Source organism: Cottoperca gobio, chromosome 19, assembly GCF_900634415.1.
Source record: "Cottoperca gobio chromosome 19, fCotGob3.1, whole genome shotgun sequence".
Lineage (NCBI taxonomy): Eukaryota > Metazoa > Chordata > Actinopteri > Perciformes > Bovichtidae > Cottoperca > Cottoperca gobio.
Window position 1 is genome coordinate 11200627 of NC_041373.1, and position 21357 is coordinate 11221983.

Consider the following 21357-nt stretch of genomic DNA (forward strand, 5'->3'; position numbering starts at 1 on the left):
CAAAATAAGAACTAAGGTCCAGATGTCAGAAATGTATTTGAATTTGCACCATAATCCAAATAAAAAAACAATGGGACAATGGAAACACCCTATTTACAAATTGGATCAGGGAAGTCATGTTCCAGCTTAAACTGCAGAAGATTAGTTATAGTGTCAGAGGCTCCACTCCACTGATACTGTTTGGAAGCCTTTTAAACCTTAGTTGATGATATGCACGCTGAAATCATTTCAATTGATTTATATTTATTCTCCTTTTATAGATGTCTGGTTATGTATGATTGATATATGTGTGTATCTGGAATTGGGGAGGTGGTGAAGTTTTCCCTTTCCTCCTACTGTTTTTGATTTGTTTTAACCAGTGATATAATGTGAATAACACAATAAGAAACGTCAACGTGTCTGTGTTAACCATCTCGAAGAATTACTAAAAAAGATTTTATCCTAACAATCTGGAAAACGTTTTCAGAAAGATTCAAAGACCGTGTAGTGCAGATTTACATCAGAGACACAATGAATGAGCAGAAAGAAGAAGAGCAACAACTGTTAATGGAATTACGTGTATTGAAAATATCGTGAACTTTTATTTCAGAATAGTATACAGTTGAGATCATTCGAACTGACAACCTTTAGATCCTTCTGGGCAGCAGGAGTTTTAATACAAGTGTTCTGATGATGCTCTAACATCCCTCATGACATGAGCACCTTTGTCTGGAGGTTTTATTACTGCGATGCCGTGATGGGTTGGAACTATAGTTGGCATATCAGGGCCCACGTGTTACAAGTTAAACCTAATGATTGAACTTTTGCATCAGGCAGTTTTAATTTGTGTCAGTTTCTTCGAATATGAACCTCTATCTATTTGAGCTTACAGCGTTTTGATGTTATCATGCTACCATTTGCCTAAATTAAATGTGTTTTCAGAATAAAAACAATCTGGGGCTTCAGCCTGTAAACATGGACTTCGGTCAGATTTGTTTTGAGCCTTTTTGTCTTCACTGACAGGACGTGAAGAAGATCAGGAATGGATGCAAGTCATAAGGCATTAGGTTGTATCCTGACTCTTGGGGAAAAAATAAACAGGTGCTCAAAATTTGATATATTTTACTGCCAAATCTTGGAGTGCAGAAAACTGGTTGAGGTTAGATCAATAAAAAAAAGGTAGTCAATAAGGGGAAAGACTAAAAATAAATACATAAGATAAGAAAACCATTCCACACACCAGAATTGAAGATGACCATAAACATCAATGCATCTGAAATTTAGCAAAGACAATCAGCTTTGTAGGACATCAAAGGGAAACCAGACCCTGTCTCAGAAATCACCACGGCAACAGTTCTGATGATCCAAAAGCGACGCAGCTGCACAGTACGTTACAAAAATAGACACAGCTCTGCCATTAGAGTCACTGATAAAACACCTCACCACAACACCTACTACAGTATATCATCATGCATGGGTGGCATGTTGTTTTGTAACACCAGAACTGTCACATGACTGGCTGCTACATCGACCAATGAGATCGCTGCTGCAGATGTTTCTGGACAAAAGAGGGACGTGTTGGATAAAAGAGGAAGCAAAGCCACTGATGCCACAATGTCAAAAAACTTCCACAATGATGTTGAGTGAAGAAGCAATATCGACTCAAGTGTGCTCTACTGGACCACTACGATGGTTATAAATGTTGATAATTGGCACGCTCTTGGCACTATGATATATTCATTAAAAACACAAAAAAAGTTGATTAAACATTGCATGGATCGTAGTTAAAAGTACATTTATCATTTACTGTTAATATTGAACGGCAGTTTTAATTGAATGATAAATGTGTCAGTTATATTGTCTTGAGAAAACTCGATCCAATTACTACACAGACTAAGAATACAGTATGTGTTAATCTTTGACTTTTCTACATTTTTGATTCAGTTTTCTGCGGGAGAAAACCAAGTTACGCACTGCAACACACCGTATGACAGTATAGTCAGGTTATAAGAAGAAGGTCTGGGTTCCCTCACTCTTCCATCAAGTGCCATATTTCATTAAAGCCAGCAGCTTTTTCACAAAGCATGATTCAAACTCTCATCCCTTTTTTCTCAGATCTTTAAAGCGCTGAAAGTTGACTGTTTATCAGTACGGTAAAAACAGTCTCCAATCATTATCTTATCAGTTGGAACATTGTTACTCCATTTTTTTTTCAGTAATCCACTTCTTGTCTATTCTTGATTAATAATTGAGTAATACTTACATAAAAACGATCGGCTACATGACTGACCTTGAATGACGGATGCACACCAAAGTGGCAAAAACAGCGGAGAATGAAGTTGACTTTTGAAATGTATCTACTTCAAATCTAAAACATCTTTGAAAGACCTTGGCCTGACTGAACAATAGAAACTGAGGCCAAGAGCTTAGCGGTAGGGGTTTTGTTTTTTTTATCCATATTGAACAATTTGTTTAGTTACAGCTACAAAAACCACAAAAACAAGCAAAATGTGGTCAAGGCCCTCATGACGATGACCTTTATCCTCAGAGGATGGGAAATGTATAGCTGTCAAAGGACTGTGAAGCTTCTTCTTCTTCTTTTCGGTTGTTTTGCCTTCGAAGCTGACCGCGACTCATCAATCTTAGCCACTCCGGGGGCTTCCGTCTCCGGTGCGCTGTTGTCGGGACTTGACCAACTCGTGGGATACTCTCTTGCGGTCCTTGGCCAGGCCGAAGAAGCACATGGTGTCGATGAAACAAGTGGTAATGTTCAACTTGCAGCCAAACTCGCTGGTTGCATAGTCAAAGGGGAACGTGTGGTGATAGTTGTGAAATCCCTCACCTGCAAGGAACAAGAAACAGTGGTGAGCAAACCATACTAAAGATTGGATGATGATGACTAGAAGATTCAGATTAAGGGTTATTTAGGGTGCTAAATGAAGTAATAACTTAAAAGTAAATCCACTAAAAACATTTTGTTGCCTTGTTGGCTAGCAGGATATCTTGAAAACTACTTGACAGATCTCAGTGAAATGTAATGTGAAGTTAAGCCATGGACCAAGAAAGATTAGTTAAGTGAGCTTTCATACGTATTTTCCCCAGTTAAAGGGATTTGTTTGGATAGTTCTTTCTTATCCAAAGCCACAGTGAGCAACTTTAACGGGCTAGTTGACATCTCAGAACATCCAGTTCTATAATCGGGGCGGCGTCTGAATAGTCTTTTCTTGCTTAGGAAGGTTCCTCACTGAGTGAAATGACGTATCTAAGTCAGCCATGATAAGAGCTGTTCAAATTCTCTAAATGCCAAGGAAAGGTATTTCAATGCTTCCTTATCTCCTTTAGCTTAGGGTACACTGAATCATCCTTTACCAAAAGAAAGGACATAATGACGTCCCCAGTTGCTTGCAACGGCAACATTTAAAGCACATAAAGTAACAGCCTAGGTCGTTTAAAGAATCCATTATTGTTGCACTAGTGACTCTTATTGGTTGGTCCAGACGCAGGTGCATAGTGGGGGGAGGGGGGGGGGAATCATGTAGATCAATAAAATGCATGTAAATAAATAAAACAAATAAATGTAATAACTTCTGAGACTCTCACACAATCGATCTTTGATCTTGATCTTTTTTATCGAACCTTCCATTTGTTTTATGATATTGCATAACCATTGTTTAGACATCAGGTGCACAGATCAACTCCGTGCAATCCTGCTAAATGTAATGGCATAACATCTATAACAAAGGGACAAATATGTATTGCCATAACTCTTTGTACTGTTGTCCTTATTCGTATTTTTTCTCTTCTCTGTAAAGCACTTTGTACCTTCTTAAAGAAAGGCACCATACAAAAAGAAGCCATGAGTGTAAGCTAAAGTCTTGTTTTAATTATCTCTTTATCTTTTCTTTTGTTACACTGAGAGCACGTTTTCTTACCTATAGCACTGAACGTGACAAACTTGTTCTCCCTGGGATTAATGGTCTTGTCATAGGGCCTGTTCCCCCACATGTGAGCCGCGCTGTTCACCAGCCAGGTGGAGTTCAGCACCAATGTGTACCTCAGCAGAGCCGGGATGAAGTACGCCACCCACAGAGTCTCCCCCCACAGGTACCAAGGCACGACCATGGGGACGAAGAAGCACATGAGCAGCACGGACAGCTTGTAATACCTGTTGAGCGGAGAGCAGAAGGAATGGAGCTGTTTACTCAGTCCGATTTAAACATTAAACACACAAACCTTCTGCCTGTCAGACGTGGGACTGTTCACACATACTTTCCTCAACATGACAGTTTTCATTGAAACCAACCTTGAGTCAATCTCAACATGCACGACAGAGATGTAGATAATTGTCAAGTTGTTAAACCTGAATGACCACCGACACAACTCTAGCAGCAGCGGTGGGTTTATTGTAGTGGTGAAAAAGATCAAGTGTAAAAGATAAATGCAATTATGAAACACAATTCTTGAAATACTTTAAGTGTTCAAACCAATCATTGACTGAAGCGAACTTACTTCCTTTGAAACATAACAACTTTGTCGGACAACAGGTCATGGAGTTCCAGCTTGCGTCCTTTCTCGATGACGTCGGGGTGTTTACGCACCATCAGCCAGCCAATGTGAGAAAAGAAGAACCCCCGGACGGCGTTATGAGGGTCAGCATCTGTCTCTGAATATTTGTGGTGAACCCTGTGGTCTCGAGCCCACTCGTAGATATCGTTCTGCGGGTTCAAGTAAAGACAGAGATTACATGCACTGTAGACACAACATGGCACTTACACAGTAATGAAAACTGCTATTATCACAATGTTAAGTGTGTGCTTGCTTGTGTGACTGCAGAGCTGTGTGATCTGTCCGTTGTAGGTACCTGAAATGCCATGGAGTTAGCAACACCAAGAAAGATCTTTAGAGGTAATGAGGCCTTGTAGGATCTGTGACTCCACAGGCGATGAGCTCCTGCAGTAACTCCTAAAGCACTTATCAAGAAACAAAGTGAAGCTGTGGGGAGAAATGCATAAACAAATTAGTACTAAATACTGCACAATGCAAAGTCTGTGCATCAGATGTTTTCTATACACTTGTATTGTCAGTGTAGTGGTACAAGGACGATCCTGCAACTAGTTATATATTGCGAGTGAGTCATCTATTTTACATTATTGTGTAACTAACTGAAGGGGAGATCGCCCCCCAAATCAGTGAAATAGTATTTCAAACTGCAGAAAGTATTATAGTATTTGTGCACCTAACTGTAGCTCACAAGGCTTTTCCTTTTCATCAACATACTTGATCTTAACAATACAATTAAAATGCATCACACTGGCTTTCCTGCACATTTGAAAATCATACAAATGTGCCCTTGACTGAACAGGTTTGTGCTTGTTTCACGAGAGCTTGAATAACCATGAAGGGAGCCAGGCCTGTTACATGAGTGAGTGACACTCTCACGGTGATGCAATTACATCGTATCAAATGATGACTGGATGGATAAAACCATTTGATGATTGCATTTATAAGACTGGAAATCTATTCATTCTAGTGCAGCCTCTTTGGTTTTGATTAATGAGAAATACACATCCAAATTAATCCTTTAAGGAAACATTCAACATAATACAGCATGCAGTTTGTGCAAGTGCTCATTATTCTTTCCTTAAAGTGAGTCAGTTTTAACAATGTGGGCTGACTAGTGGAAGGCAAACATCCAAAATAAACATGTAGGTGTTTATTTTAGTACACTTTTGTCTATTAGCATCTGTAGATTTCTTCTGAATTCACCAAAAGTTAGCATAAAACAACACCTCATTTGTATATTTAAACAAATAATTACAATCTTAATCTTTAAAGTAATCAACTGGGAAAGTTTCATGGTGATATCTATTAGTTAAATTGTTTACCCTATTCAGTATCTGCCCTTCCTTAGTTATAAAACTTAACAGTTGGTCTGTTATTAAGAAGTGACAACCACATGCTGTTCAGTCTGCAGTTTTAAAATACACGCTGTGACATTAAATCTCTGGTGGTATATACCCTGATCTATAATCCCACCACATGCAGGATACTGCGAGGAGCATGCACAGATCTATGCCGCCACCTCATTGCATGCAGCAGCGGTGACATAACAGCTGTAAAGCTCGGGTAAAAATGTGTATGTATACCACCAACCGAATAAAAGCCACTTTAAACACCCAGCCTGCGCAGAAATAATGTAACAGGTAGATTGTTTTACTTACACCAAAGCAAGGTCAACTTAGATGCTGAAGGGACGAGGAGCGCGCCGTACGCGGCACCTATATGCAATAGAGTCATCATAAAGACATTTTTCCAAACGATGTGGGAGGGAGGTTTGGGGCCTTCTTTCTCTTTGTATGTGTGATCAAACACGTCTTCTCTGGGGGCCTCTGAAAGAACATTTCCGTTGCTCGCCTTGTGCTGTTGCTTCTTCTCCAACGCCTCCGTCATCGTGTCTGCGGTTTGGTGATGCTCTGAGCGGTAAAAATAAGAAAGATCGGTAATTTCAGTGTTATTGTGATGAGTCAACGACTTGCACGATGGATTGTTAATTATTTTTGCACTAGCTAGCCCTGGTTAGATAGCAAACGCTGCTGGTTCGCGCTGGGGAGGAAGAGGATGGTAATGTTACGATGATGCTGCTGCTGACTTCTAACTCACATACGACATTTGCTGCGTTGCGTAATATTACACCTGTGGAATATCTAAACGGAAGATAAATAACTCACCAAAACAGAGGCAGACGAGTAGAAAAAGAGAGTCCGGCTTTTTTACGGAGATGAAGCCGATAAAACTACAGTAACCCAGAAAGAGAGAGTGAACGTTAGCTTCGCAGCAAACGCATCAATAAGAGCTGGAGTTCGAGGTGCGACTGGCCAATCAGCGCTCAGATGCCGCCTCAAGCTCGGATTCTGATTGGCTGCCGGTTCATCTGCTGTTCACCTTTTATTCATTCTCCTGCCAGATGTATATTTACCTCCTCTGGAGAGCAGCAGCTACTGTCTAGACTTGTATTGAATTAACTGCACACATATTTCCATTCACGCATGGATTAACATTATAGACTAGAAACCGGAGAAATACGAGCAGAGTGACGAGATGTTAAAAACTAACAAGTTACTTAACACCAATCGGCAATGAACCCCCGCCCACCCACACAGAGAAATACAGAGATGCCATCCCCTAACCCCACCCCCCAAAATATCCGTATAACAAACACATACTAGGAAATTAATATAAACATTTAAGTAATAGCAAGAGCTAGTAAAACATATACAACAGCACATTAGGGACGCTAAACTCACCGTTGAGTGCCACAACTAGAATATATTTAGGAATATCAGATTAAGATCCGGTGATCTTGAATTGAGCAGAATGTTACAAATATATTTCACAGGAACCAAATTAAAAAAGGGTTGACAAATCCATGAGTTTTCATTCCTACATTTAAAGACAGTCTCCATCTAGTGGATAAAACATGCAGCACAGGGAGCCGGAACTTCATTTTACATTACAGTTCATTTCGTGCAAACAGGGCTAACGTATTTATTTAAACGTCTCTGGACACCAACAGACTCGAATATTATCAGGTTTGTGTTACCCATAGACTGTATATAATTTAACTTTATATACAGTCTATGATTTTTCCATTGTTCATTCTCTGCAGCATTCTGACAGGGTTTGCAGGACTGCCAACCAAAATCCAATTAGCCTACTTGCTCCTCTTATAAGAGAACATTTTGTGTTTTGCATTAACGTGAAGTATTGAGTATCCTGACACTCCTGGCGAAATCTTTCATCCACACACCCAAATGGAGGAAAATTAAACCCATTTTTTCTGTTTTTACAAGGGACCTTGTGGATAATCATCTCAGTGCTTAAAAACTTTAAAGCATGCAAAGTCTTATTATTAATCTTATTATGAAGAACTGAAATATACGATGACCCCTATAGCAACTATGGAATAGTATAGAATTATTATTAATATTATTTTTATTAATAATATTAATAATAATGTTTTTTATTTTTCTGTTTTATTACATTTATGTTCTACTCTCTAAGTTTTACGTTATTATAGGCCTATTATTATTGTATATAATTTAAGTTATCATTATTATCTAATGTGCCTTAAGATATGTTTATTTCTGTTGTGGTTTCTATGTCTTAGTGTTTGTGAATGAATCATCTTCAATAAAATAAAATAAAAATAGGCTAAATAAAACATTTTTAGCATCCACATGACGCCATCAGCAAGCGCCTGTATTTACTTCAGGTCCAGTTAGCCCGCTGGTGCCGCTGCTGCTGCTGCTGTTGCCGCTGCTACTGCTGCAATGGAAGTAAACAGGGACGAAGCGGAGCGCTGCATTGACATTGCAACTGCGGCATTAACAAACAACCAGCCGGAGAAAGCGCAGAGGTTCCTGGAGAAGGCGCAGAGACTATTCCCGACAGAGAAAGCGAAGGGTGAGTTTTAAGATGGCCGATTTAAGGGGCACTTCAGCCGGGGAGGTTCGCAGCATCATCACCTGCAGCATCACCTGCATCCCGGATGAGCTCTGCAGCGCATGTAGCCGGGGCCTTTGATAGCTAACGAGCTAGCTGCTTTAGTTACTTTGTCATTATGTTGTAAACGCCCACTGTAGCTATTGTGTATGGAATTTGTACACTTGCTCAACATGATACAGATGTGCTAAGTGTGATATGTTATCACTTGCTTTTCCATTAGATAGCTAAGTCTAGAAAGTCTGGGAGAGGTTTTAGCCAGTTGTATGTTATGACCCTGTTTATTGGTTAAAACATACATAATATCCATAGACCCCTCCCCAGCAACCAAGAGATAATATAATACACAAATACAATACATAGCAAAACAAAATACATAACATTGAGAAACATGACCAAAACTACACACACACACACACACACACACACACACACACACACACACACACACACACACACACACACACACACACCTTACATCATATAAAATGTGTTACACACATTTTAGCTCTCAACTAATCCCACACAAATGACAGTGTATCCTAAGTGCATCCTAGATAAAGGTCCATTATCCACAAACAACTTGGATAATGGTGCAAGTTATTCTGTGTAACCCATGTACAGTTGATAGAGTATCAATCGTCAGGCCGTGTATTATCAATATGATATATAACACGTAGGTGTATGAGAGTATTGTATATGAGACTAGAAGGGAGATTTTATTTACGGTATAAGGTTTATGGTCTGAGGGAATACATTCGTACAGTGTCCCTCAGAGTTTTTCTGACTCTAGGTGAGCTTTCTTCTGTCTTATTCACATTACATGTATGAATTTATGTCTAACACACTTCCTGTGTCTAAATATCTCCTGAAAATACCAACAGTTATCCCCAAAATATTGTCACATCAAAAGGCAGTATTAACTTAATACATATGAACTAACAATGATACACTGTATAGGTGTATGCACACATTCAGTGCACTTTCTTATATCTCGTTTATACATCATTTACTCCACTACCGTTAGTTCTCAGCTGTAAATATCTGCTGAATGCACCACCAGTAAATATCCTTAAAATACTGTCACATAAATATATGTTGATATTTAGACAATTGGTCTAAAATAGTGTAATATTAGATTTCTTTTATGAATATGGCATGAAGTATGGGTGAAGACCTTTCCAGTTTTAATTATATTATGCTCCTATTGCTTATAAAATCCCAAATGAATACCTAGTAGATGATAAAGCTTGAACAGATTATTTATTACTGAATCTCCGTTGTTATATTCTGTAACCCCCCCCATGGTATTGTTTTGTGTTATTGTGGTTACTGCATTGTTTTTTGTACAAAAAATTACTTATAAAAAAAAACTAGAGCTGCAACAATTAGTCAGCGACTCGATTAGTTGATCGACAGAACATTAATCGGCAAATATTTCGATTTTAAGTCATTTTTATGCAAAAATGGCAGAAAATGTTTATTTCAGCCTCTCAAATATGGAGATTTCTTTGTTTTATATCATATTAAACTAAATATCTTTAGTTTAAGATAACAAAACAAGTGACATTGGACTTTGAGAAACTGTGATGGACATTTTATACACTAAACGATTAGTCTAGAAAGTAATCAGCAGATTAATCGTTAATGAAAATAATCGTTAGTTCCAGCTGTAATAGATAATAAAAAAACCTAGATAATAATATGAAATTCCTTAAAGGCACCACATTTTCTACTCTAACAGTATTGTATTAAGGCTCTTATGTAGCTTTAGTAATCTAATAATCCATCCAACAAACACTTTCTGTGATTAAGGTTCTTGTGTTACAGCCTCCTGCTGATGTGTCCGTAATATGTCCACTAATAATGCAGGATATTTCAAGTGTCAGCCTTCAGCTGGACCTTTTCAGCCTCTCCTCTGCTGAGTGTTTGTCTGAAGCATCTTTCAATCTTCACAGCACTGTTATTGTGTCCCTTCTAGTACTGCTGGAGCTGATAGCTAAGAATGGATTTACACCCAGACAAGGCGGCCACTCAAACTTCAGTGGGGGCTCGGGGGCTCGACAGCGGCAGACCAACAGCGCGGACACCAGACCTGAAGAAAAGCCGTCAGAAGCCCCAAAATCCTACACGGCAGACCAGTTAGAGGCTGTGAGGAGGTAAGGCTGATAATCCTGTACATCTGGTAGTTACTCGATGGCGTTACTGAAGACGTGGTTGACATATTTTCAGCCTTGATGCGGCACCTGACACTGGGAATCATGTCTTTCTCTACACAGGATAAAACAATGTAAAGACTTCTATGAAATTCTCGGGGTCCAGGCAGACGCCCCGGAGGATGAACTCAAAAGATCATATAGAAAACTTGCTTTGAAATTCCATCCAGACAAGAATCACGCTCCTGGTGCTACGGAGGCATTTAAAGGTGACCAGCTTCGTGTAAAAAACGTATTTTAAGTTCTGACTTTAAACTAAAGTTTAAGGCAGAAAGCCTGACTAGAGGCTATAATTGTGTCTTTTCGCCCTTCTTTGTGACGCTCAAACATAATTTGACTTCTTATTTCCAACAGCAATTGGGAATGCGTATGCTGTTCTAAGTAATGCTCACAAAAGAGGAGAGTATGATCAATGTGGCGAAGAGAGGAAGCATCCTTCAAGCAACAGCTCAGAGAATGGGAACTTCGAGCCAGATATTTCACCTGAAGACCTCTTTAACATGTTCTTTGGAGGAGGTTACCCGTCAAGTCAGTGCCGCTGCTTTGTGTTTTCATGCCAAGCTTTTGAGATTTTCTTTGTTGCAACACTCGTAATGTTATCCGTTTCATGAAGTGCTACGTGTGCTACTTTAATCTAGGTAATGCTAACGTGTACACGAATGGACGGATGCGTTACCAAAGGCGAGAGGGAAGAGAGCGACAGAGGGAAGTGAGTTTGCTGTTGTTATTAGAGCTGCAAATAATGTTACGGTATTGTTAAACAGTCACTTTTTGAGAGGTGCATTCCACAATATTATAATCTCTTTCTGAAATATAAAAAAATGTGTTTGATTCCACTGTGAGGTTTTGGCACTGAAATGTTTATTTCTTCGCAGGGAGGCCTCGCTCTCTTCGTGCAGGTCATGCCCATCATCATCCTGGTTATTGTGTCCGCCCTCAGTCAGATCATGGTCAACAGCCCCCCCTACAGCCTCAGCTTCAGGCCGTGAGTGTGAATGCCTGCGTCCAAATACGTCCAATTTGTCATCGGATCGGAAAAGTGACGTATACAGATACGCATGTCTGACCTATTGATAGAGCATCCCTTACTTATACAAAATGTATCAGACGAATGCATAACGTATACAAAAATATGGCGTGTATAAAATATCGGCAACACGCTGGTGTACGTTGATGTAAGGTAAGGTATAAGTAGTATTTGTTAAGAGCACGCGGTGTTACGCTGGGGTGCGTTGTTGAGTCTGTAAAAATGCTTTGAGCGTGTTCAAAATTTTCAGACGTACTCAACGTGTGGTTCATAAGTTATGCAGATGTTACGTTAGACATACGTGAATACGGAATACCTACGTGAATACCTACCTACGTAAATACAGTACGTGAATACGTTAGAGGTACGTTAAATTTATGCCTGACGACGGAGTAACTAGCGTTTTGGGAGCTTATTGGGGTTTGAATATAGTATATAGCAGGGGTCACTAACAGGCGGACCGCGGTCCGAGTTCTGCGCATTCACATTCGCTCCGCTCTGTATCTCGAAGGGCGGACGTTTCGCACACACCTACACACACAAACAGAGGGGAGGAAAGGAGAGGAGTGAACTAGAGAATCACCGCACTCGTTTTTTACGGCACTGGTTTAGCGGTTCAGGAAACTCACAGACCAATTACATGCGAGTTAAGCCATCTCACGTGATGCTACGCAGCCAATCAAATCTGTGCATTCCAACCGGCAAACATCGCGACTCTGAATACAGACAGATGAGACGCGAGAGGCAAGTGACAGACGGAAAGACGAGTTAGCGATACAGCGAGAGAAGACGGAAAACGGGAGAGAAACACTGAAGATGGCACTTTTCCAGCTCCGTTGGCCAGACGCTCTGATACGTTTTGTATAAGTAAGTGATAAGCTATCAATGTTGGACATATGTATAATAATTTATTATGTATTCGTTATGTATACGTAAGCTACAACACCGCTGTGGAAAAGTTGGACGTATTTGGACTCTGACAAATTTTGAGCTACTTTACATATAAGCTGCCATACGGAGCTGTGTGACAGGGCCGTGTGTCTGGAGCGTTCGGCGTAAAGTCTGCGTCCTTCAAACGATCACAACTCACCCTTAATTTATATCAACGTATTGATATTTCGTATACGCCAGCATATGTTTCTGCCATATGGATATGTGTGACAGGGCCTTTAAATAACAAACTCAATCTCGACCCAAGTGTATTTCATAATTGTTATATTTTCTTACTATTTTTGTACAAGGCAGTGGCAAAATATGGTGTTTGAAATGTCACTGATTTCTAGATTAACCAGCCCAAAAGTAGATTTACTTTCATGGCATTTGCTTCCTAAGACTTCCTGTATTGACTTTTCAGTTTCTTCTCTGATTTAGAAAGAACATCTTTGATGCTGCCTTGGCTAATTCCAAAAACAATCACAGACTTCTTCTATGATCGCAAAGACTGCTGGCTCCGTTTGTCCGACCCCTCTCCGTGTCGTCTGCCTTTTGTGTGTTTGGATGCACTTCTGTGAGCCGTTATCAGCCATAAGTCATGTTAACAGAGGCAGACGGTGCCAAGTCCGTCTTGCTCGTGTGCTGCGTTCAGTCGTATGATATCTCTCCCACACTTTGTCCTATCTTCCCGCAGGTCGGCAGGCTACACACAGAAGAGGCTGACGGTGAACCTGAAGGTGCCATATTATGTGGGGGATCAGTTCTCCAGGGAGTACACTGGACTGAATTTAAAGAACTTGGAGCAGACGGTGGAGGATGATTTTGTTTCCAACCTTCGCAACAATTGCTGGAAGGAGAAGCAACAGAGTATGTTTGCCAAGAAAACAAATTGTGTTTATTCATTTTTTTTTATCTAACCATGAATATTGATTGTTGTTTCTGCCATTATCAGTTCAGGGGAAATGATTAAAGACATATTTGTATTGCTCCTCATATATCTTTCATGAATTGTTTCTGTTGTTTCCTACAGAGGAAGGCATGCTTTACAGAGCTCGCTATTTTGGAGACACTGATCTGTACCAAAGAGCACAGAGGGCTCGCACGCCAAGCTGCGCCAAGCTGTCCGAGATCTCAGCTTCATTACATGGTTGATGCTGCTTTCATAATTAAAAGCAAGTTCTCTACATTCCCTTTCCTTTTTCTGAACACATTTTCTAGTGAATACCGGCAAAATGATTTTAATGTGTCTTCCTCTTGTCTCTAGGTTTCCAGAATTAACACGAAAGATTATTGGCTGTAAATAGATGCTTTAACAATCTGGAGACTGAAGATGACTCAACAAGCAACACAAGCAAGCCAGCACCAATCTGCATCAAATCGACCACACAAATTGGTTCGAAAGCCATGTCTGTGGAATTTTAGTTTGTGAAATTAAAATCTAATATTAATATAATGTTTTGAAATGAAGAAAAAAAAACAACAACCTTAAAATAGCTTGTTCTCCCGACAAGAAAGGGGTTTTGGAAAATCTCCAAGACTCCAGTTTTGAGCCATGACGCTGGTAGAGGTCACTTTATTGTTTTTGCGAGAATGTTGTATGAAACCAGAGCGTAGTGAGGTTAGATATAGTCGTACAGTATGGATGTTATTTATGTAGCAGTTCATTAGAAACCACTTCCTCTTTCATTTAACACCGTCAAATCAGCAGAGAGGAGTTTGACAAATGTGTTGATTTGACTTCAATTGCACATTCTGAAACTATGCAGGAATAATGTGAAGCCTCATGTCTAAGGTTTGTCAGACACTTTAACACCTGGTATTTGTCTTCTTCCTCTGTGTGTATGTGTGAGATAACAATTAGGTCCCTTTACATTTTGCCTCTTTTACTTGTATTAAGGATATAATTATACGCTGTAACTTGATGGCACTTCACAATTAAAGCCAAGAGAATAAGAGATGTGCCTACCCACAAAGTGGGACTTTGACAGGTTTTTGAGCGTAATGTCTCTGTTTTTTTGTCACACCCTTTATGTTTATAGTATGCTATTTATGTTTTGTATTTATTTATTATCAGACTAAAGAACAATACAGATTTTGCTCACCTTTTCCACCATGTTTTTACTCCCAGATGAAAATAAATATGTATGCTTAAAAACCTGTTTGTATTGACTCATCGCTCAGAGCAGAACAAGCACAAATGAGACAAACGCTCAGTCAGCACATTCAGCACGTAAAGGCTGCCGGTCGGCTGGCTGGGACTGGATACAGGAAACATGGCTTTGTGCACGTTCACATTTTTTTTTTTGTACACGGCCGAAACTACAGAGTCACATTCTTTCACCACAAATGTACTCAGCTATTTTTGGGGTCTGTTTTTTCTGCTCTTTATTGTTGACTTGCCAGAAATGTAACTTTTTCTTCAGTTTTGAAACAGTCAGCTGATATATATCAAAATATATCAGGACGTTATTCCTCACTACAACAGGTATCTTAGTATTCTGGTGAAGTGTCAAAGGACAGAGATGCAGCTCTATATGTGGTTGTACATTAAATAGAATTGATTACTTCCATTGTTTGCCTCATATGGAAACTCCCCAAAATGTCCATATGAAACCTGAATCTGGATTTAAAATTCTTAACGGATGATCTAAAGCTGACAATCAAGACGACAGAAAAGAGAATTGTTAAAAAAAATAATTTATTTGCAGTCGTGAAAGTACAAAAACAGTGCAATGTTATGAGTATTTGAATGTCAAATAAATAAAATTGAAAGCAGGACAGAGCTACACACACACACACACACACACACAAGGTCAAGTTACATTTGAAATCTTAGCCGTAGCTTGCACATAGACTGCACAATGCAAGCGCTGGTAAGCTTTTGCTCTGGATTTCAAGCCACTAGGGTCCCTAATCATTTGCTTGACGTACAATTCATCACTTGGTGTACATTATAATGAATTGCCATGTATACAAAGAAAAAGAAAAAACACAATGGTCTTCAATGACAATAATCATAGCTAGCTGCCGTTGTACGTTTCAATAGAAACTGAGGTACGCACTTCAATACTCGCAAAATGCCTTTTTTTTTTTTTAAACTTCATATCATGATGGTTACACATTGTACATTTTAAAAGCAACACCTGCTCCAGGTACCATAAACTCCCTTACAGTAGGAACAATAGGCTACATCATGACAAAGTCCATCCTTTTACACTTCTGAAGGCATCATATACATGTAGTTATAGTAATAATAAGGCCCTTCTGTGAGCTTAAATGGGCGTTTTAAAAACAAAACATCGACAGTCCCTTACATTTCTTAACATTCCTCAATGAGCAGTTCTTCAGAGCAGTACAGTTTCTTCTTGATCACTCGGAAACCAGTGCCAAGTTTAATAGCGTGTCTCACTACTGGAGTGGAAGGAGACTTTGTGCTAAAAAGTCCTTGGATCTTAGGCCACAGCCCACCAGACTCCAGCCTCAACACCAGAGTCAGCTGAAAGGTGGGGACTAGATAGGGGTCCACAGATAACTGTGCCATGCTCTCACAGACGGTCCCTTGCTCCACACACAGGTCTATGAGAGCCCCTCTTAAGCCGCAGGGCTCGCTCGCTGCCAGGTGAAGGAGCTCCTGTCCGATGTGCTCCAGAAGTTTCTCAGGGATGAGCAGTTTGGCACATCTTAAGGCGCAGTCTGAGTCTTTGGCTTCTCTCAGGGTTCCTGCAATAAGGTCAACTACTTCTTTCAGGATGGTCTCCTCCATTGGATCATAAAACAGGTCATCATTGGAGGGAGACAGGTCACTGGAGACATCTGACCCTGTTGACGAGACACAATGGGTTAGAACTGGAACTATGAATAAAGAGAAAAAGGCTATTTCACCTTTTAAAAAAACAGTGTAAGAAATATTTGCAGCTGTTATTTACCCGAGTCTGAGAGATCACTCCTGCTGCCATTGTTGGACTCCGACTCAATACTGCTGTTATTGGCAGATGTGCTGAAATCAGCCAATCTTTGCACCATTTTGCCCCAGGACAGTCTCCTGGGACTGCTGTCCACTGGAGAAGGGGGTGAGCTGCCGATATCAGTGGGTGCTGAGAGAACAGGCATCTTTGCAGTATTCAACAGTATCAGCTGCTTCTGTGGTCAGCTGTTTATGAGGAGACAAAGACAACATATAAGCACTCAAACTCAAAATAAAATACAGTAATGAAAGGTGAATTCGTTCATAATTAAACACACAAGTAACAGGCGTTTTAAATATAGCTTGTTAATAAGTGTATGACAAGTTTACAGAAAGAACAGCTTTGTTGAACGGTAGCTAGCTGCTGTTAAAACTGTTCAAATGAGCTCACAAGCAAACAAAATCAGCAATTATAACATAGTACTTACAGCTTATTTGTCAATGATGCCGTTAAAGTCCGTTGTCGATATTAAAGATAATTTTTTGAATGGTTATTGTCTGCAAAAACAACCATCTGGTAACTTTGTTGCCCTACGCTTCCTCATCTAAAGACCAGCTGCCGAGCTCTGCGGTTTGTCCCTGCAACAATGTTTATATAGGAGCTGCTAAGCCACGCCCATTTACAGCCAGCCAGCCAATCAAAAAGAGAGGCACAGCATAGGAGCTGTATCTTGCCTGGTAACATGCCAGCAGAGAAGAAAGACAAACAGGAGGAGAAGAAGGGGGGCTAGGGTGATGACTAGCAGACCCCAGTGTTGTGGAAATATACAAGGACTTGCCTGGTCCTGCAGGCATCTTATTGTGTTTTCTTTGTTCAATATCCTTCATAAGCATAACTAAATGGCTCTGCATTATGTGCATCAAGTGTATTATTGAGAGCATAGAATAAAGTCCATGCAGGCTGAGCTCAGCTGGTTGAGTGTTGCAGTGCACATTACGTCACCTGTTTTTCTCAAGCATTACATCAGAATTTTTTATCTGCCACAGAAAGGTGCAAACAACACACCATCAGCTGCATAATACAACACTGGGAACATGATGATATGCTCATAAATGTGTTTTATAATCAAAGATGTGAATCTTCTTACATTTGCCCTCAAATAGAACAACAATGAAAACATGCAGAGCAATAGGAATTCACCAGAAAGATAACTTACACAGGACTATTTCATTATTTCTATAGCATAAATGACACAGAATGTGTTGTGGTGATTTTCTGGAAAGAAGCCAGATATGTGCTGTTTTGCTACCCTTGAGTGGGACGGACTATCTAAGTGAGGGAGGAACTTAAGACGTAAACACACAAGGCACAGAATGTTCTGAGGGGGACGTTATAAATTAAGAGTCATCATTGGAAAGTTTCAACAGGGGAAATAAATGTTTGTTCCCTTCTCAGATACGGAGAACTTGGACTAAAGATACAGGCTTCAGTAGCTCATGTAACTGCCAGAAAACAACCAGCAAAGTACATTTCTAGAAAGTGTAAAACAAACTTTTGAACTCTAAGGAGGGTGCAGCTGTAGGTGTGTCTTATAAAATCCAGGGCCGTCCTTAGACAAGAACAGTACATTCTGTTCATCCCACCCCTCATTTGTTTAAAAACATTCACTCACTGAGCAAAACACCAAGGCCAGTCCGTTTCCTCGCTGTCATTGCAGCGGTGAAACGACACAGTAACAGCGAGACTTTAGCTCATTTAAGCAACATAAAAACTGTACATTTTTCAACATAAACATAAAACAAGAGCAAAAAGATTGCCTGCCTTACTTATCAGTAATTAACTCAGGGAAGAGAGTTAGGAACAAATTATACAACACTAAGCAAACAAACACAGGAATGTCCAAGTATGACTTTATTTACAAGCTCTCTTTGTTTTGCTCGATGTGCTGTTGGAGCAAGCAACGATGAGAAGAACAGGCAGCAGGTTTTCAGATTTCTGAGTTACAGTGCAGCCATGTGGAAACACAATGCCTCACTTCAAGGGAAAGATATTATCTCTTAACACCAAGGCTAAGAGCAGATTGGACTAGCAAAACACCTTTATTAGCCTACTCTAGTTTTAAAGTCCATAACAACTTTTCAAATTCTTTAGTTATTAGTATATAACAAGGATATTTTTGTTAACAGTGTTTATTATAGTATGTTGGGTAACATATAATATAAAAATGCTCATACAATTGTCAAAGTTAAAGTTAAATAATACATCTCACATTCAGTAACTCCAGATATTATCTCAAACTTATGATATAGAATACAACCATAAAGAAAGATATCATTTATGATCTGAAGTAAACCATCTCCTTCTATTTGGCTGATTTATTAACCAAAGGCATCTTGGTCTCTTTACTTAAGACGGTGTGAATCCCAGTAACTGTTCAATTGGTTTGTACCGCCACTCATCTGCTTCCAGCTCCTCCACCAAGCTTGCAAGTTTTTCCATTCGAGACACTTGTTGATCTGGACAAACACACAATTGTACAGGGTTTTCATGGATCAACCAAAACAAACACAATTTGCATAAATAGAGCAACTGACTTACCGTGTTTCACCTGTTTAAGTGTCGAGGCAACTTGGTAGCTGAATACAGACTCGCATAAAAATCTGTCGGAGCCATCTAAAAAGAAAACACACAAAATAAGTTAATACTGGTGTCAAAATAGAGCTGCAAGCTTCTCAAGAAAGAGAAATTCAAGTCAAATGTTGTGCAATTACAAACCTTAAGAGTTTTGATATAAACAAAGAGGAAAAGCTTGAGACCTTCACCATTACTGGAGTCCTATTCATCACTTTATTAGCTGTTTTTAACCTTGCAGTACTCAGTACAGGCAACAAAGCACAAATATGGAGCCAGATGGCCTTTCTTCTCCAATACACAAATCATGTCAGTTGCTTCAGTAAAGCAGAAAATTGTGAGATATTAAAGAGTTAACCAATGCTTAATTCAGACACATGTTGACAATCAATATTTTTGAAATACTATATAGGAATTCAGTTAAAAGAAAGAAGACACAAGCTTTGTGACATGACTTTATGATAGTAAAGTATGAAGCATCTGTCTTTCTAAAAGTTATATACAAACCAAACCTTAAAAAACCTGGCAGGTCGTTTTGACATTTCCAGCTTCCTCAAAGGCTGAATATATTCTGTCTGCTGCACATAATAACTAAGTTATTAGTTCTCAAAGTTGTGACTGTTTTTTATTGTGGTGATGCATTGTACAAGCGAAGCAAAGAGATCTTTGTTGGCTTGAACAACTTGGGGAAATGGGTTAAAAGATCTCTGCTGTGCAGCCCACGGATTTGATTTTTTTCATGTATTCTAATTGTGTTGTTCCAGCTGGATAGAAGAGGCTTCTTGGAATCGGGAAATGTCCTCAGAACAGACTTTTTCAGAGTTTGGCTTGTATGCAATCATTCAGAAAACAGTCGTTTAGCTCTCGAGACCTGAATGTACATTTAAATGCACAAGACTGACATCTCAGTAAGTACAATGTTTGCATGAGGAGCACAAACTTCCTGGGACTAACTTATTTGCTTTCTCAATGTAAATGACCCATAAGAAAACTAACATAGGCTACAGTGTGTTCAATAGTCTCATTAAATAAATATAAATATATTTTACATCTTATATTTTTTCTCTTCATATATGTACATACGTTTGTTTTTGTTATATTACAATATTATTGTTTAACTCAATTGTATATAGTACTTATTTTAAAATATTTCATATATATATATATATATATATATATATATATATATATAAAATTTGATTTTGCTGTGCTGACATGCTGTCTCTCTCGCACACATTTCATTGTACTGTTGACCCTGTGTTAACTTGCATATGACAAATAAAACTTGAGACTTAAATGATTCCCTGTCTTGTTGGGAGAGATAGCTTCCTTTCTTTCTGTATGTTGCACTTCAAACTGGCTTATTTGAAGACAGTGTTCACTTAAACGATTGTACCTATTTGAAGCTATTGTACTTACAAGATTCTTGCTGTTCGGAGTTGTATCTTCATGATTGTTTGCACTTTTTGTACATCGCTTTGGACAAAAGCGTCAGCTAAATGAACTGTAATGTAAATAGCTGAAGACAGATGCTTTGAGCTGTGTGTTTCATCTTACCTTCCATCATTTCACCTGCACCTTTAGGATATGTGTACAGGACTTTCCTTGGAGGGATGAGCTCTGAAGCACTGAATCCGGAGCCAGTTACCGAGCTGCCGCTGACACCTCCCGCAGAGGAGGACGAAGAAGATGCTGCCATTCCCTTAGACAACTTTAAAAACACACAAAGAAAATATGTTGTAACATTACAGTTGTCACCGCCTAGCTAGAAGACTAGCGTTATTGTTATAAAACATAGACATACCAGCCGAATACAGTTTAAGTTGGTAGGGTTGCTTCCCTAAATGTTTTGGTACAATCTGATAGCAAGTTATTACTGCTATGATAGGTGGTTAGCAAGTAAGCTAACTATTCTGGTGGCCCGACGTTGTCCACCGATATTCACCATTAATGTTACTACTAGACACAACATTGCAATAACTAACCTTTTTATAAACAATATAACGTACCGTCAATGTCCCAGTTATAAATGTATATCGACTTTGATTTCGTGGTGCTGTTGTTTGTTTAGCTGTCTTGTCACTAGTTTACGACAAAGACAGCAATTTTACGTTTGAAGCGACGACATTTTTGCAACTGATTTGAAAGTCATAGGGATGGGCTC

General features: G+C 39.4%; 4 protein-coding genes across 6 annotated transcripts; 1 reads left to right on the top strand and 3 right to left on the bottom strand.

The window, feature by feature from the left end:
- Window positions 1–543: 543 nt before the first annotated feature.
- On the bottom strand, window positions 544–6915 carry scd (stearoyl-CoA desaturase (delta-9-desaturase)). The gene is made up of 6 exons (XM_029456494.1): window positions 6708–6915; window positions 6201–6452; window positions 4841–4971; window positions 4489–4694; window positions 3912–4144; window positions 544–2821 (listed from the first exon to the last, which is right to left on the bottom strand). The coding sequence occupies exons 2-6, from the start codon at window positions 6427–6429 to the stop codon at window positions 2622–2624; spliced, it is 999 nt and encodes a 332-aa protein (XP_029312354.1). The 5' UTR covers window positions 6430–6452; window positions 6708–6915; the 3' UTR covers window positions 544–2621.
- A 1319-nt stretch (window positions 6916–8234) lies between these two features.
- dnajb12b (DnaJ heat shock protein family (Hsp40) member B12b) lies at window positions 8235–14178 on the top strand. The gene is made up of 9 exons (XM_029457216.1): window positions 8235–8442; window positions 10463–10640; window positions 10761–10906; window positions 11052–11225; window positions 11336–11406; window positions 11573–11682; window positions 13352–13524; window positions 13688–13829; window positions 13922–14178. The coding sequence occupies exons 1-8, from the start codon at window positions 8310–8312 to the stop codon at window positions 13807–13809; spliced, it is 1107 nt and encodes a 368-aa protein (XP_029313076.1). The 5' UTR covers window positions 8235–8309; the 3' UTR covers window positions 13810–13829; window positions 13922–14178.
- Window positions 14179–15338: 1160 nt separating this feature from the next.
- On the bottom strand, window positions 15339–17194 carry ddit4 (DNA-damage-inducible transcript 4). The gene is made up of 3 exons (XM_029457125.1): window positions 17050–17194; window positions 16584–16807; window positions 15339–16476 (listed from the first exon to the last, which is right to left on the bottom strand). Exons 2-3 carry the CDS (start codon window positions 16765–16767, stop codon window positions 15977–15979), a joined length of 684 nt encoding a protein of 227 aa, XP_029312985.1. The 5' UTR covers window positions 16768–16807; window positions 17050–17194; the 3' UTR covers window positions 15339–15976.
- Window positions 17195–18458: 1264 nt separating this feature from the next.
- Window positions 18459–21354, bottom strand: anapc16 (anaphase promoting complex subunit 16). Of its 3 annotated transcripts, none has more exons than XM_029456148.1 (4): window positions 21203–21354; window positions 20751–20904; window positions 19161–19235; window positions 18969–19078 (listed from the first exon to the last, which is right to left on the bottom strand). In XM_029456148.1, the coding sequence occupies exons 2-4, from the start codon at window positions 20890–20892 to the stop codon at window positions 18969–18971; spliced, it is 327 nt and encodes a 108-aa protein (XP_029312008.1). In that variant the 5' UTR covers window positions 20893–20904; window positions 21203–21354. The 3 variants fall into 3 exon arrangements, with proteins under 3 accessions (XP_029312009.1, XP_029312008.1, XP_029312010.1); XM_029456150.1 differs by lacking the exon at window positions 21203–21354 and adding an exon at window positions 20998–21152; XM_029456149.1 differs by lacking the exon at window positions 21203–21354 and having other exon boundaries at window positions 18459–19078; window positions 20751–20892.
- Window positions 21355–21357: the final 3 nt, after the last annotated feature.